Source organism: Chlamydotis macqueenii, chromosome 4 (genome assembly GCF_036417535.1).
Source record: "Chlamydotis macqueenii isolate bChlMac1 chromosome 4, bChlMac1.mat, whole genome shotgun sequence".
NCBI lineage: Eukaryota > Metazoa > Chordata > Aves > Otidiformes > Otididae > Chlamydotis > Chlamydotis macqueenii.
The window spans coordinates 74,442,754-74,456,537 of record NC_141559.1 but is presented as its reverse complement, the minus strand read 5'-3'; the positions used below and the strand labels follow the sequence as shown (position 1 = coordinate 74,456,537).

The 13,784-nt window shown below is 39.2% G+C and overlaps 1 protein-coding gene across 4 annotated transcripts in view; it reads left to right on the top strand.

Annotated features, from left to right (window-relative positions):
• HTT (huntingtin) overlaps positions 1-11,651 on the top strand; it is an 86,955-nt gene extending 75,304 nt beyond the window's left edge. For all 4 annotated transcript variants that reach the window (XM_086747803.1, XM_086747802.1, XM_086747801.1 and 1 more), the window contains 7 exons: positions 522-712; positions 2,440-2,554; positions 2,777-2,990; positions 3,135-3,240; positions 4,597-4,759; positions 5,472-5,632; positions 6,589-11,651. In XM_086747803.1, the coding sequence (XP_086603929.1) occupies positions 522-712; positions 2,440-2,554; positions 2,777-2,990; positions 3,135-3,240; positions 4,597-4,759; positions 5,472-5,632; positions 6,589-6,802 (1,164 nt within the window). In that variant the 3' untranslated portion in view covers positions 6,803-11,651. The remainder of the gene's footprint in view (positions 1-521; positions 713-2,439; positions 2,555-2,776; positions 2,991-3,134; positions 3,241-4,596; positions 4,760-5,471; positions 5,633-6,588) is intronic.
• The last annotated feature ends 2,133 nt before the right edge of the window (positions 11,652-13,784 follow it).

Sequence of the window (13,784 nt, the reverse complement as noted above, 5' to 3'; positions counted from 1 at the left end):
ATTGAGCGTGCACTTGATTCCCTCATGCAGATCATAGGAATGGTGGAGAGAAAGATGTGTCAGTCTGAGTGCCAGTGGTCCTAGAGAAAAATAAGTGGAATGCTGTACTATTGCTTGAGTGGATGGCAGAGTATTCTTTTGGATGCAGACAGAGGCATCTACCAGCCAGAAGCATCGTTTGAGGCTAGCTGGAAGGCCAGAAAATCCCAACCATCCAAGTCCTATATGTAGGGGATTCTTAATAGCACATATTATTTATTGAACTAATGCTTATCTTGGTTTTATTTGGTTTTAAATCATGAGATGATTTCTTACAGGTAAAACAAAGTAGCATCTGTTTACTAGTTAATCTGCAAATCATCTCTTATCTGGTGACACTGATTCAAAGTCGTTTTAAGCTCAGCTCTGGTTCATGCCATATTTTCTGCTCTTTAATTTGTTCCAAGTATTTCCAGATTACAGGAGTCATCAGTATTGAACCAGTGTTGACTTCTAATGAATACTCTCGTTGGATGTTTTAGGATAAAGCTGTGGCTGAACCAGTAAGTAGACTTCTGGAATCAACCCTCAGAAGCACCCATATGCCAAGTCGGATTGGAGCTCTACATGGAATTCTTTATATCCTTGAGTGTGACTTGCTTGATGAGACAGCAAAGCAACTCATTCCAATTATCAGCGAGTATCTACTCTCCAATTTGAGAGGAGTAGCACAGTAAGAATCTTCCCCCCTCCCCAACTGTTGCATACTTACGTGTGAATAAAAGGACTCTTTATAGTTTGCTGTTGTCAGTACATTTACATTTTAGAGCAGGCTGTTGTATCAAGCAGATTTTGATATTTTCATTGAAATCTTACAAATGAAGATTATCAGCCAATTTTAGATTTGATTTATAGAAGCAAAAGGATATTTGAGGGTGAGAAAACTGTTTGATAGCTCAGACTTTTTTCTCTTTGGTAAATTTTTCTCTTTGGTAAACTTTATTTTTTTCTATCAATAAGCACACTCTTTGAGTAAGACTTGCAGGATCAATAATGAAGTTTTTCCCCTGAACAAGTCAGGCAATGATAACTTGTAATTATACTACTGTAAAATTTCTTATGTTGCACCGGATTTCCGTGATAACCAATGCTCTCTTACGGCATTGTCGTAGTTCAGCCCCGATCGGACCAGACTACGCAGTCTCTCTCTCACTCCCCCCACACTCCGAGAGAACAGGGAGAGAAAATATAAGGAAAAACGGCTCGAGGTTTGAGATAAGGACAGGGAGAAATCCTTAAAGTTACCGTCACGGGCAAAACAGACTCAACTTGGGGAAAACTATTCATTTATTACTACAAACAGCAGGAGAATGAGACCGAAAACAAGATAACCTCCCCCCACCCCTCCCTCTTCCCAAGCTTAACATTATCTCTACTACCTTCCCCTCCTGAGCGGCACAGGGGGGAAGAGGGAATGGGGGTTGCAGTCAGTTCATCATACGTTGTTTTACGCCGCTGCTTCATGGTTGGGGGAAGAACTCCTCACATTCCTCCCCTGCTCCATTGTGGGGTCCCTCCCACAGGCCACAGTCCTTCGTGGAACTGCTCCGGCATGGGTCATCTCTTCCACGGGTGCAGTCCCTCCAGAACAGCTGTCCCAGCGGGCCCTCCACGGGCCACAGCTGCCTTCAGGCATCCACCTCCCCCGGTGTGGGGTCCTTCACGGGCTCCAGGTGGATCTCTGCTCCTCCGTGGACCTCCATGGGCTGCAGGGGGACAACCTGCTCCACCATGGTCGTCACCACAGGCTGCAGGGGAATCTTGGCCAGGAGCCACATTACACCTCCCCCTCCTTCTTCACTGACCTTGGCATCTGCAGCCGTTCCTCACAACAGGCTGGTGGATGTCTCTCAGGATCTTTTTTTACATCTTATTCACTTCTCATCTCCTCTCCACTTCTTGCAGCCGGGCTGGACCGAGTCGGGCCCAGTCGGCTGCCTGGCGAGAGGCCAGAGGGTGAGGCCTGCAAGGCCCATGAGGCCTGCGCCTCCCCCTCTGCGCCTCTGCCCCTGCTCAGCTTCTTCACATCTTCTCTTCTCTCTCTCTTTTTTTTTCTGTTTTCCCCTTCTTAAATACGTTATCGCAGAGGCGTTATCACGGGACATTCTGCTACCAATCGGCTTGGCCTTGGCCAGCAGCAGGTCTGCCCTAGGCCCGGCCGAGTCCACTGAACAAAGGGGAGCGACTTCTAGCAGTTTCCTACAGAAGCTACCACCTTAAGCCCCCCCTTACTAACAAAACCACGACAGGCATCTTGATGATACTTTGTGTGATTATAAAAACTGTGTAAATTTAATGTGGGGAAAAAAAAAAACCTTCTAAAGATTGTTTGTATTGTCTCTATTTGTGACCTAGACAGCTTTGACATAAGTGCCCACTGGTGCTTTTGCTTATTTGCAGTTGTGTGAATATCCATAACCAACAGCACATCTTGGTAATGTGTGCAGCTGCTTTCTATTTGATTGAGAATTACCCACTTGATGTAGGACCTGAATTTTCTGCAGGAATTATACAGGTATGTTGTGATGCCTCCAATCACAGGTGGCCATGTAACTTGGTATCACCACATAGCTATCTTTAACACTTGATAATTGTGGTGTAGGTATGCTTTTGGGTTGAGGTGCATCAGATTTTCTTAATGCCTGATGCAGTTCCATACTAGCTGCAGTGGTATGGTGCTAAAAGATGACATAAATACACCCCAAAAACAGGTAGTGGGCTTTTTTCTTTATTTCAGATGTGTGGAGTCATGGTATCTGGAAGTGATGAATCAACGCCATCCATTATTTATCATTGTGTCCTGAGAGGATTAGAACGACTCCTTCTTTCAGAGCAACTTTCTAGGCTGGATAGTGAGTCGCTAGTTAAACTGAGTGTTGACAGAGTGAATGTGCAGAGCCCCCACAGAGCAATGGCAGCACTTGGATTAATGCTGACTTGCATGTACACAGGTATTTATTTTTTTTATACCTTTGATGTGCTGAGAGACTAGCTTACTAACAGTGCTAATTTTCCACATTTATTTTTATTACCAAGGATAAAAAGGTCTTATTTTAGCATTCACAATAAACTTGTAACAAATTATTTTGGTTTAGGAAAGGAAAAAATCAGCCCCAGTCGTACCACAGATGCAAATCCTGCTGCTCCTGACAGTGAATCTGTGATCGTAGCTATGGAACGAGTATCTGTCCTTTTTGATAGGTAAGGGAATAAAATGTGTAATGGGGCACCGGGAGGGACATTATTGTCTGGCACTGTGTGGTCACTTCTCTATTTGACAGATCTAATATGTAATTAATTATGTTTCTCTACTTACCATTGCTTAACATTGATAGTTCTAGTATACGCAGTAACACTGATGGAATTGCTGAAGGCAGAACAAACGTACAGGAATGTAAATGGAAAACAGACATGTTCTAACCAATACTGTGTTGCACAGCCATACTTTATACATGTATTTCCAACTCGCTTCAGGTCAGACTCTTAAGTGCTTTTCAGGATGTCTTCTGCATAATGAAGGATATAAATTCAGTTTACAGGAAGTAATCTTTCAAACCACCCTAAGAGTTTAAGACCTTTTTCCCTTTCTCCCATCCAAGTGTTGCTCTTTCCAAGGCTGTTAAGTAATTGCAGTGGCAGGGTACAGTAAAACTTCTGTATTCACATGGAACTCATTTAATGGAAATGTTTCAAAACCCCTGTTTTTGATCTGACAGTCTCAAGCTGTCTTAAGTGAGCATAGCATGTTAGATTTTGCATAGTAGTTTATGCGATAATGGTTTACATTTTTTTAAAGTGTTCAGTATTTTTTCCATAAAACTGGATGAAGGTTTCACTTCTGCACTCAGTGGGAACAGAACTGGAGCAGTGCTTGAGTGCTTTTGAAAATACCACTCCTAAGAGTTAGCAAAACAAACATGAATGCTACAAGCAGAAATTAACTTTTGCAGGGAGTAGTCACGTGGTGGTAACTTGATCTTGACACATCAGCAGATGCAGCCTTTATGAGGAAGATTTTTCCAGTCAGTGTTACTTAGTAAAATTGTCTTTAAGTTGGAGTAGCTTTTCCCCTCTTTACAGTGCAGCGCCACTTGCTTTTCCTGTTTGATATATTGGTCATCCTGGTCTTGAATAAAAAAAATATGCAAAGAAGTTATGAATGGAAATGAGTGTTCTGCTTATAAATGGTCTTTTCTCTGATAACTAGGAGTAGTGATCTCCCTGTCCTTTTTTGGTTTGGTTTAATTTTTTTCAGCATTCTTATTAAATCTTCTCTGATGCAATTCCAGAGCTTCAGAAAATGTTGACTGTTTAAAAAAAAAAGGAAGGGAGAGGGAGAAGGCACGACACCTGTAACAATTGCTAATAGCTTTGATAGACCTCTTTGGGTAGACAGAGTAAGATTACATGAAGACTTGGATTCCTGAGTGCTGAAGACTCTTTTGCCTATCTGTAGATGAAAGGAAAATGTTCTTTCTATTGCCAATTAAATTAGAAAAGAATGAAATATTTACTGGAATTCGATCATAAAATATGTTCTTTTTTTATTATTTTCAGGATCAGGAAGGGATTTCCTTTTGAAGCCAGAGTAGTGGCTCGAATCCTTCCACAGTTCCTTGATGACTTTTTCCCCCCACAAGATGTAATGAATAAAGTTATTGGAGAATTTTTATCCAACCAACAGCCTTACCCACAGTTTATGGCAACAGTAGTTTATAAGGTAATGTTTTTTTGTATATATATAATTTTTTTTTCCTTGTATGTTTCAGAAGACCTCTTAAATGACAGCTCAGTCAGAGGGGCAAATATCAATTTTGTTAGATGTAACAAACTGTTTCCAGTCATTGAGCTGTACTGCTGTGAGTTTTGTCTTCTGGGCAACATGGAGGGCCCAAATTGTCGCATCACCCATGAGACAAAGCTCACAGCAGTACAGTGCAGTCACTGATAATGGGGAAAATAAAGAGAAAATTAATAGTTGGGATCCTGGTGCTCAGACATATTAGATCTCAAGGGCCTAGCCCAGGCCCTCCGGCCTTGTGAACTCTACAGTCAAGCTCCTGTGGACTCACTTGGGCTTCTGGGTATTTTGCTCTTCAGCACCTACTTATTGGACTCATGCATCATTTTAGAGCGTATGTGCACACCACATTAGATCTATGAAAACTGAGACACCAGACAAGTCTTGCATTTCTGTATGTTTACTTCAGTTTGGCACAGGTATCATGAGTCCAGTTGGATCTGGCTGACTTCTGCAGAATCTCTTTTTCTAGGCATTGTGTTCATTAATTCCTTAGACTCAGAGCTGTCTTCAGGAATCTGGTTTGTGAACCTTAGAGCTTTGTAGCTGGAGAGAACCTTTACAAGAGAAACTAAATTCTTTCCCATGTCCATCTACCATGACTTTATTCCTGTGTGAACTGTTTTTGCAGGTATTTCAGACACTACATAGCACTGGACAGTCCTCAATGGTCCGTGACTGGGTGATGCTGTCTCTTTCTAATTTCACACAAAGAACACCTGTGGCAATGGCAATGTGGAGTCTTTCCTGTTTTTTTGTCAGTGCTTCCACCAGTCAATGGATTTCAGCAATGTATCCTAAAAAGACTGAATGTGTGTTATTTCTGGGTAAATACAGTGATTCTGTAAAGCACTTGATAGACTTGAAGGATAAGAGTACAAGTTTAACACACCAAAAAAGCAGATTTACTGCAGTTAGTAGTAGTGCATATCATTTTGTGCTATTGGTGCCTCAAGTTTGAGGGGGCGAAAAAAAGAGAACTCCTAAACAGACTGTGAGACTGAAGTTACCTAAAACTACTGTTTTAGTATCTGTTCCTTGTGACTCTGCAAGACTATTGGGAAAGTCTTTATTTTGAAGGACTTTTTAAAAGCTTCACCAGATAGCTTTGTAGTGACCTTTAACAGCTTTGTTATATCTTCCTTCTGCAAGATAAAATATATTAAAAAAAAAAAAAAGATAACAAACTCAAAGAAAATTGTCCTCTACATACAAACTGTATTTTGCAAGTGTCCCCCTGGAGGTGTCCATAGCTTTGGCAATGGAGTGACACCAGCCAAATAAGTTGGAACAGCCAGAAGAAATAGGTGGTATCTGTGCTGGGTTTATTTAAAAACAAACAAACAAACAAAAACCCAAACCCAAACAAACAGAAAAGTAACTGTTTCATTTCATGATCAGGCAAGGAAGTGGCCATATGTCATGTTTGAAACTTCCCAATGACTCTTAATCTCAGCAGTGCTCTTTGGCTATCAGCAGTTGTGACTGTGGAGCTGATTGCATTGTTTGCTCCAGTGGATAAAGAAAACTACTGCTAGGTTAAAATGAATTTCTGGGGATAAGAAATTGCATTTAGTGAAGAAATAGGACTCCTGTAGTAGCACTTTAGTTGCTACATTACAGTATTTTGAACTTTAACATTGTTGGTGAACAGAAAAATACACTGTTTTGTTGGAGAAGAGTGTTTAAAGTGCTGTACCAAAAGATGAGCAACTTCTGGCGTATTATGACCTTAACTTATGTTTCAGTCTTCCACATATTATCAGCAGAATGGGAAAATCTGAGCAAGTGGATGTTAACATCTTCTGTTTGGTGGCCATAGACTTTTACCGACATCAGATAGATGAAGAATTAGATCGGAGGGCCTTTCAGTCAGTGTTTGAGGTGGTAGCATCCCCAGGAACCCCATATCATCGCCTACTAACTTGTCTGCAAAATGTCCACAAGGTCACAGCATGTTGAACATCCTGATGTGTAATGTAACTGCATGACCAGTGCTGGAATTTGATATGAATTCTGCGGAATGCAAGATCAAGAAGGTATCTGGGGTTGCATTTGTGATAAACACGGAGCTGCCAGTTTTACTTCCAGAATGCATGGACAAGTGCTCTGCAGCACTGAAAATCCCCTGAAAAGTCTTGAGTAGTTCTTGTTGTTGACACGAGGCACCTTGAGGGGAAAGAAATCTGTCAACGTTTTTCAAGTGATGTTTGGGACTAACTTGAGAAACATTTACTGACTGTAAAATATGAGCAAGTACTACATGCAAGGTAACTGGTATTACTCTTCTTCCTAATATTCAGCTGAAACCACTGTGTTGCGGCTGGTAAGAAACTGACAGAAACACTGTTACTGCAAGCTGCAGTCATTAGAAAACATCATCGTTTTATGTACCTATATATACTGTTGTGTAGTACAGAATAGAAATTGTTTCCTCATGTCTCTCCCAAACAAGGAAAAGAGAAAATGGCTTTCATGAGTTACACTTCCAGCATGTAGTTCCTCTCTCTGGACTTTCTGATACCCTGTGGTGTACGTGTTGGTGATATCGGAGATATAGTGCACATACGTAACCACATGTTTTTCTTTTTTCTTCTCAGGATTTAAAATTTGAGTACACTATATCAGTAAAAGAAATTTTAACTTAAATATTTCTATATCATGTACAGTATGTAAAATTGTAAGATGTGTGGTGCATGAGCTGTGCTGTAATTTGGGATGAACAGAAGCCACGCTACTGAATGTCTTGACATCTGTATTGTCCTCATTTTTTTCCCTTGTGCTCAAATTCATGTTCCTTTTGGAAATCCATCTTAATGTACAGATTACACCTGTTTTGCATCTCACTTTTTCTTAAAGTGCTTTAAAACTGGAATATGTTGATTAATTTGTCCATAATTTAAACCGTACTAAGGAGGCATTCTTGTGATCCACTTTACTGTAGCTTCTTTTGAATTCCTTTGTTTTGATATGTAACGGTAAAAGAGAGGACTAGTTACTTTGGATTAGCCTTTTGTATACTTAAACTGCTCTTATCTGCTGCACAGCATTTTAAGAGACAAAATGGTGCAAGCTTCCCAGTAGTCAGTAACCATTTGACCTTACCTGAGACCATGGAGTCATCTGGATTCAAACCACTCTCATTTAACCAAGTTTATGCTGGCAGTTAAGAATCAGAAGGCTGTCGTGGTCTACTTTGGAACTGGCTAAGGTGTTAGATTACACAACCTCTTTTATTACCTGTTGTATACATAACGCTTTAGACACAAACGGAGTACAAATATCCATGAATTTTAGGACACTACACAGGGCCAGATTTAGCTTTTACTTGCTACCCAGGGAACCCATTGATTCCTAAGCATTACATGGGGAAATGTAGCGCAGCATTTCTCTTCAGTTGTATTTGTTGTAGTTCTTTAATTATAGAGAAATTATACCTTGGTTCTCAGTCACATGCTATATTTAACCTCTCTTCATTTTCTTATCACACCTTTTGGTGACACTTGAAAAAAATGAGATAGTGTTGTCAGGAGGAGCATGTACTGTATGTATTTCTGTATATAATGTATATGTTGAAATTATACACGTGACAACATTTAATGTATACAGATGTGTATATTTGTATTTATTAAACCCATGTATTTAAACTGATTCCAATCTAGACCAAAAATTGTTGCTTCTGCCCATAAATTGATTACAAAGGAATTGTCCGCTGGTGTCACTGCCTCTTACAGTAGACAGAACCAATAGTATGGGCAGTAGAAACAACTGTAGATGTTGCTGTATTTAGCTCTCTACAGATCTTACTATCTAGAGCAACTATTTCTGCCCTTAGTTGGGTTACTCTTCTTTCTTGGGCCACAGCACTGTGGTGATTTTTAAAAGAAACTGAACAGGAGTTCAGAAGAAGGTTTAATAAAATAGGTACTGTTTAACAGTTTTTGAGTTATATTGGAAATTATCTTAATTCTGATAAGAGACTAATTCAAGGCAGTGAGATATAATGCCCTGTGCTTTCATTAAGGGTAGTATAGATCACTCTTCCCTTTTGTAACCACCAGTAATCGTTTTGTACTGTAAACCCACACCCCAGTCAGTTTTTGTATGATATATATAATTTAAGTGAAGATATTTTTGTAAGCTATTTTCCAAAATTTAAAATAGATTTTAATATATTTTTTAAGCATCACGTTAGTCATATTCTCACCATATAACAGTATATATTGTGTTAAAAACTGTTAAAGTCTTCATCATTTTAAGCTCCTCATGATTAACAGAGAATAACTGGTTACTTTATCTTGGGATAGTGGGAGCTAGCCCCTTTCTGAAACTTTGCAAACCAATTTGGGACTTGCCGTAGAATCTTTCCAGCCAGTGAAGGAATACATAGAATTAAGCAGTATGCGTGGCTGGATGGAAATCATCAGATGTGACAGACTCACTTTTCCTTAAATGCCTGTTGCTGGACTTAAAGCAAATATTTGAATTACCCATTTCTAGTGAAGCTGTAGAGCTGCTGCAGTCGGTTCTAACATCACGCAGATTCACTGGCAGTAGTAACTCCATCTGTTTAACCTCCCTTGGAGACTTGTCGTAGTGTACCTCCTGAAACGTGTGTCCGAAGTGTCTAAAGGGCACCTCCTGTTGGGACGTTCCCTTCGGATCACTGAGAATTTAACTGAAGGGTCTTCCTAGCGTGGAAACACACTGGTAGTGCTTCAAATCGAACGCTTCATCTGCAGCGCACTCTTCTGTCTACTTCCTAGACACGCTTTCCCCACCCTCACTTCTTCTGTATTGAATTCTCATTTAAAATTACTCCTGCCTGCTTCTAGTGACAAGAGCCAAGAGACGTGGGGTGGAGAGAGTAACAGCAAAACAATGGCCACTAAGAAATACCACTGTTGGATTTAAAAGGAGAAAAAAAAAAAAAATCACTTGTCCCTTGAAATTTACTTAAGGCGAAGTTTTATTTCCCAGAATGTTTTAAACTTTTGTAGACAGAAAGCTAATTCTGAAAATCAGTGTTTAGTTTTTCACTGAGAACAGGGTAGAAGTGTGTTTGGGTTTAAGACTTACATTTGCTGTCCTGGCTAACCAAAGCAGTTTCTTTAATGTGCTCTGCAGCGGAGCTGGCTTCTTTACAACCTTACAAGATTAGAGGTATGGCATGATTGGGAGCATACTTAAGACAGATTAATGTTTAAAACTTCATTTACAATTCAGTTGTCAAAGAATCTACTTTACTAAATCTATAATGTGGCCCTCCTTTAGGAACACTGCATGCTAGCCAACTTTTTATAAATAGTTTTTGGGCCAGCTACCCGCTGGCCCATTAAAGAAAGTTTGATTGCATTTCATTTCAGCATGCGCCCTCCCTTGCACTGAGCGCAAGAGTGAGGAGTTGGAAACTACAACCCATTGTAAAGCAGTTCTTATTAGTGGGATTTGTAAAGTATTTTCCTTACTATTTATGCTTTTTGCCAGTTGAAACTGAATGTGAGTTTATTTAAATCTTCTCTAAAGTGTTTACTCAGATGTAATTTCTTGCCTAAAGCATCTAGTAAATGATTGTGTATTACTTTTGCTTCAGTAGGAATGCCTTCTCAGCACCAAGATATTGCTTGTTTCTTAACCACCAGCAGCATTCCTGAAGCACTGAGTAATGAATGAACAGATTTAGATCAAACGAAGTGGAGAACAAGTGGAACCTTTTGGGTTAAAAGTAATTTGTTGATATTTAGTAGATTGGCCTTAAGAGCATTCTGTCTTGCCATTGTCCTTTTTAAATGGCTGTTAACTTTATATAGCAGATAAGGAGGTTGTGTCAAAAACACTGCAAAGGCAGTTCTCCAAGAGCAGCAGACCTGGTTTGTCTTAAGATTTTGTGGAGCTGTCATAGCTAAGCATTTATGCTTCCTAAATAATATAAATTTTAGAGTATAATGAGCAATAAATATAGCAATAAGCAGTTTAACTAAATTTTATTATTCAAGATCTTACCCAGTTGTTGGAAGGGATGGGGTGGGAGAAAAAGGGGAACTGATTCAAGTACATTCATTGCATAAAGCAGACTTTTTCTATGTACAATCCCAACTAAACTTTCTACTAAAGGTAGGAATCAACTAAGTGACAATGGTAGGTGCTTTGCTCTTTTACTTTTAAAACAATTTTGGTTATAAGGATACAATTGATGAAAATTATAAGAGAGCAAAGTACTTCGGTAGTTTTTACGTAGTTTAATTATTTTAAAGTGAAAGCAAGCTGCTGCAAGAACTAGAGTAAAGCAATGTAGCAAAATTTGGGGGAAGTCCAGAATGCTAATTTACCCAGTATTGAGATTTCAGGTGAACTCTCTGTGCATGCTACCTTGAAGTATCCATTGAAAAAAATCTTGAGAATCCCACAGTCATACCCAGGAGAGCTTCTATCCTATGTCAAGTTTTAGCTGTATGCAAGTTAACTGGGTATAAATGCTGCAGAGCATTTGTGAAGCATGCGCTGCTTTTTGTCACGTGCATTTTGTGTGAGCTTATCATCCCCATCGGTCTGTGTATGCATACCATCAAGCTGGATCAGCCTGAGGAGGGATAAGGTAAACAGCATGCGACACGCACTCTGTGGTGTTGTCTTGTATAGTTTAAGGGCAATGATGAGCAAAAGCTTGGAGCTCCAACCCCAAAAGCAATTGTACTGAAAGGAAAAGGAAAGCATATAATTTTAGATGTATGTTTAAGTTTTAAAAAAAAAATGCTGAAAATACTGCACATTGAAACTTAAAAGAGAAAATAAAATATAACTATTACTGTAAGTGATTTTTTTTTTCTGGTTATTTAAAAAAGATCTTGGTGCATTCTCACTATCGTTTTTTTTTTTTTTCCCTGGTCTCTCTTCTTTTCAGCAACAGTCAAATATGGAGTGTTTTAAAAATATGCGAGAATACTTGGATTACTCTGCAAATGTAGATATGCTTCACAATCACAGTGCTGTTTGCAATTAACAAAGTAGTATCACAGTTGAGCTTTGAATTGTATGTAATAGTCATGCCTGCCAAAACTTCTCTAAGATTCTAGATGAGATCAGAAAACACAAAATTTAAGCGTACAGCTGTATTTGTGAATGAGGGTGTATTTATCTCCAACAGTCCTATGGGGGGGGATAATGTTACACAGGAGAAGAAATGGTTGAACTTGCCTAAGCTGAGTCTCCCAGCTGTTAGTCTTACATCTTAAAAGAAATTTCTGGGTGGTCCCGCTGCTGAACACTGAAGGATCTCTTGCAGTACTCAACTGCACAGAGACATCTTGTTTTGATTAGCTTTGCAGTGCTCGGCTGTTCTCTGGAAATTCTGGAATAAGCTTTAAAGTAGTAGCTTAATGTACAAAGCACGTGCTGGTTTCATTCTTAGTCAAAATGATTTTTTTTTTTTTTTTTTTTTTTACATCTTGTTTTTCTGTGTCAGCATTAATAGTGAATGATCAGCTGCTCTTGTCACCTTTTAGTTTAGCTGTGGAGCCAAGGAACAGAACTGTACTGTGGTAAGTTTCTTTGTCTTCAGAGTTGAAGACTTGTTTGGATAATGAAGTCTTCATCTTTTTGCACTCAGAGAAGAATACCCATTTAATTTTTTGAAAGATTATTCCTAAAGATGAATTGCCAGGCAGAGGGAGATGGTGCATTGCACTTAAAAGATTAGAACTTTTTAACTTGCTATAACTTTTCTACTTTCCCCACTGCCTCTCCTGTCCTGTGTAGGTATTGTTTTGTTTCTTCTTTTTAGTTAGTGCAGCTGTAAGAGTATTACAGCCATAATTTTGGAATTGGCTTGGTTCCACCTCAGTTACAAGACAGCCATAATTTTGGAATTGGCTTGGTTCCACCTCAGTTACAAGACAAAAAGCTTTGATTGCTTGTAGAATTATACTGTAATTATACCATAACTTTTGCATAACTGTTTGAAGAGATGAAAAGATTTGTAGGTCTGTTAAAAAGTTGGAAGTAGGAACATGAAAAAGTTTATACAGTATATGGAATGGTATCTTCTGAGCCAAACCTCCTGCTCTTCTCTCGCAGCCATAATTCTGCCTTAATTTTGTTTCTGTTCTTTCCCATGGCATACATATCCAAGTATGGCAGAGTAATCCTCACCCCAGGTGCTATTTTCATATCCTTCAAACTGCAAATGTCATGGGTAGATTTTGATCAAGTGCAACTTGATTTGTTTTACCTCATTATTTACATTTTGGAGTTCTTTCAACCAGCCTGCAGCATTTGGGCTCCAAGTAAAATGCATCCCTGAGGGCTGGATTTGACCATGCCCCAGATGCCTACAGAGTTGTGAGCCAGGTTAAGTCTGACCATTTAAATAGTGGTTTTTAGCTAATCTAGCTCATCTTGAATTACGTGCACTGTAAAACTTCAAGTCAGTGTACCCCTTGAAATTAGAGTCTTGAATGTCTTTTCTGCCACCTTCTCCTCTTGAGGAAGAGGCACTAAGTGTGTTTTCATACCTGTGTTTCTGTTAAATGTCTCTAGGATTGAAGTATCTGTCTTGACATTCAATGGCCGTGCAAGGGTAAAGCTTCTAACTTTACTTTTCTTGATACTTCTTGTTAATGTTGACATTTCAAATACCATCTTTGGCATTTGATTTAACATCTATGAAAATAACACAATTCATCTTTTAACTTTTGTTTCAGGCAAGTTTGGGCATATAGTCTTTTAATTATACTTTGTTCATACTCTTTTTTTTTTTTAAACCTTCATAACTGCTTCAAACTAACAGTTTTAAACGAACACGATGCTGGAGAGCTGGGAGGTATTTATGTGCTTTCGAGGCATCTGATCCTTACATCTCTTGGCAATGTGGCTTAAGCTCATTCTTTCTCCTCCAACCTTCTTTCCTCTGCCCTGACCTCTAGAATAAATATTTCACCTGGCTAAT